Below are 2,500 nucleotides of genomic sequence, written 5' to 3' on the forward strand. Positions count from 1 at the left end.
ATCGGGAAGTTAAACAAGACGTCATAATCACAATCATAATGTATCTTTATGTGTCAGCGTTGATGGGCGGGGAGAAGTGATTAAAAAAAACGCAATAAAGTGAGACGACTTTCTTGGAAACTGCGTCCGGTAGTAAATAATATAGTTCAGTCAAGCGACAAAACACATCAGGGGTGTGTAGCTTTGAACAGTAATATGCAAAAAGGGTCATAAAGAACGGTCTAGGCAAAGCCTGACTGACTGAAACAAACTGACTTCAACTGGCCCTCACTTTAGTAATGGTGTGCAGCGCATTTCTGTTCTCGGCTGTTTTGCAGGGTAAGTTATATCCACATTTTGAAGAACTCTTAAATTGTCAGCAACCTTAACAGCATTGCACTCTTGTCGGTTGCTCCAGTAAAACGTGCATGATGGCGCTCGAGCCCATGAAGAGTAAAAATAGTTATTTTCTCTTTAGATGGCTCAGTAAGACTATGTGAGCTGGCATTGACGTAGCAACCAAACTCTTTGCTAGCAATATGAGTTACCTGACATTAAGTGAACTAATAGAGTTACACCAAAATTTTGACGATGGCGTTATCGTAAATAAATTATAATAACGATCACGCTACATGCCGTAGAAGCAGTAAATACATCGTTGTCCCGGTTCCGACACGGCAGACGCACGTTTCCGTTAAAACAACCGACAAACGACTGCGAATAAAATACAGACTTTAAAAGTAAGAATAAAATCAAAGGATGCAAAAGAAATGGAGCCGATACATATACTTTCGTCAAGACATAAAACCGTTATCATTGAATATTGGCCTGGAGAACGTTATCCTTTTAAATGAAGCGTAACTGTCTGAAACTAGTTTGAACCTTTGACTGCACAGTTCGGATATAAAATAACTGTTGATATATATATATCTATATATATATATATATATATATATACATAACTGTTCAATAATTCAAAATTCAAAATCGGCTAGAGCACGAGGTTCTTTGCTAAGATAAATGGCAACTTCACAAGTACGTTTTTTGGTGATCATAGAAGACTTGGGGTTGCGGAAACGAATTTTAAATTCATTACTAGTGGAACCAACATACTGTACATTGCATTTCTTACACGTAAGCAAGTAGGTGACATTTTTAGATTTACAACTAAGAATCTGCGTGATAGGATACGTCCTGCTAGTGCTAGTGCTATAAAAGCAATTAGTTTCCTTTAAATAATTGCGACACAGATCTTGCACTTAAAGCAACCCCGCTTGTTATCGGGCGCGCTATCTTGCTCACAAGGCTTACTCCTCAAGATTTCTTTGATATTTTTAGTTCTACGAAAAGCAGGAATGATGGACCCTACCGGAAAGATTTTTTTAAGAGATGGTGAATCATAAATTAAGTGCTTATGCTTCCTAAGAATTTTCCCAATGCTGGGTAAGCAAGGGTTGAGATCAAGCACCAGTGGAAAGATTTGTTTGGACTCCTTAGGCTGAGGTTGAAGCAATTTTTCTCTAGGAATAGACTGGGCTTTCTCAAACTGTTGTGAAACCAATCTAGGGTTGTAACCCCGGTTATATAAATAGCCCTGATATTCTGAAGAGCGTTTACTAAACGCCTCATCGGTAGAACAGTTCCTTCGAATCCTGGTAGCTACTCCATAGGGAATGGCTCTGGTAACCGTGAGCAGGATGTGCGCTATTCCGTAACAAATAAATATGATTATCCGTGGGTTTGGAGTAGATATCAGTCTGGATGAAACCGTCCACCCGATTGAGAGTAAGATCTAGTATTAAAGACCACAAACGAAAAAAGTTCGCATCTCCTTCTGTTTGTTCAAACCTATGTTTATTCAAAGAAGAAGCGTTGTGTAGCCACTAGATCCTTTTCTCGAAGACATCATCGTTGGCAAAGCAACATCGTTTACACACCCCTATATTGTACGTCAACATACGTCAACGTTTGTAACATGCACACAAATGCCTATTCAACTTGTTAAAAAAACTTGAATTGTTTTTCCACTGTGGTAACGCGCTAGGAATAGACGGAGAGCATTTATGCAAAAGACAATGAAAGGAAGGTTCTTCTTTATTTTAACAAAATAAAAGTTGAGAATGTTGCTGAAAGTGCCAAAATCTTAACAAATGTCCAGACGTTTCGGAACTGTGCCCTTCATCAGTGGAATGTTCGTTTATTAACGAACATTCCACTGATGAAGGGCACAGTCCTGAAACGTCTGGACATTTGTTAAGATTTTGGCACTTTCAGCAACATTCTCAACTTTTATTTTGTTATTGTAGTAACAAGTGCCACGCAGCATACGAAGTTTTTAACTTCTTTCATCTTCTTTATTTTGCCTGTTGGCGGAGAAACTTAAGAAGAATGATAATTTTGTTTTCTTCCAAAGCTTTCCTACAAGTGAGGTGCCGGAAAAAGTATTTAGTACCTGTCGATTAATTTAGAAAATACTAGAATGGGCATGAAGATGTTAATATTAGATAATGTATCACAGCAG

At 38.2% G+C, this 2,500-nt stretch overlaps 1 protein-coding gene across 1 annotated transcript in view; it reads left to right on the top strand.

The window, feature by feature from the left end:
• Positions 1-190: 190 nt before the first annotated feature.
• LOC138022397 (mucin-like protein) overlaps positions 191-2,500 on the top strand; it is a 50,123-nt gene continuing 47,813 nt past the window's right edge. Inside the window, exon 1 of the mRNA XM_068869525.1 lies at positions 191-318. Coding sequence (XP_068725626.1) covers positions 279-318 — 40 coding nt within the window. The 5' untranslated portion in view covers positions 191-278. The remainder of the gene's footprint in view (positions 319-2,500) is intronic.

The sequence above is a fragment of the Montipora capricornis genome, chromosome 10, assembly GCF_036669925.1.
Source record: "Montipora capricornis isolate CH-2021 chromosome 10, ASM3666992v2, whole genome shotgun sequence".
NCBI classification, from domain to species: Eukaryota; Metazoa; Cnidaria; class Anthozoa; order Scleractinia; family Acroporidae; genus Montipora; species Montipora capricornis.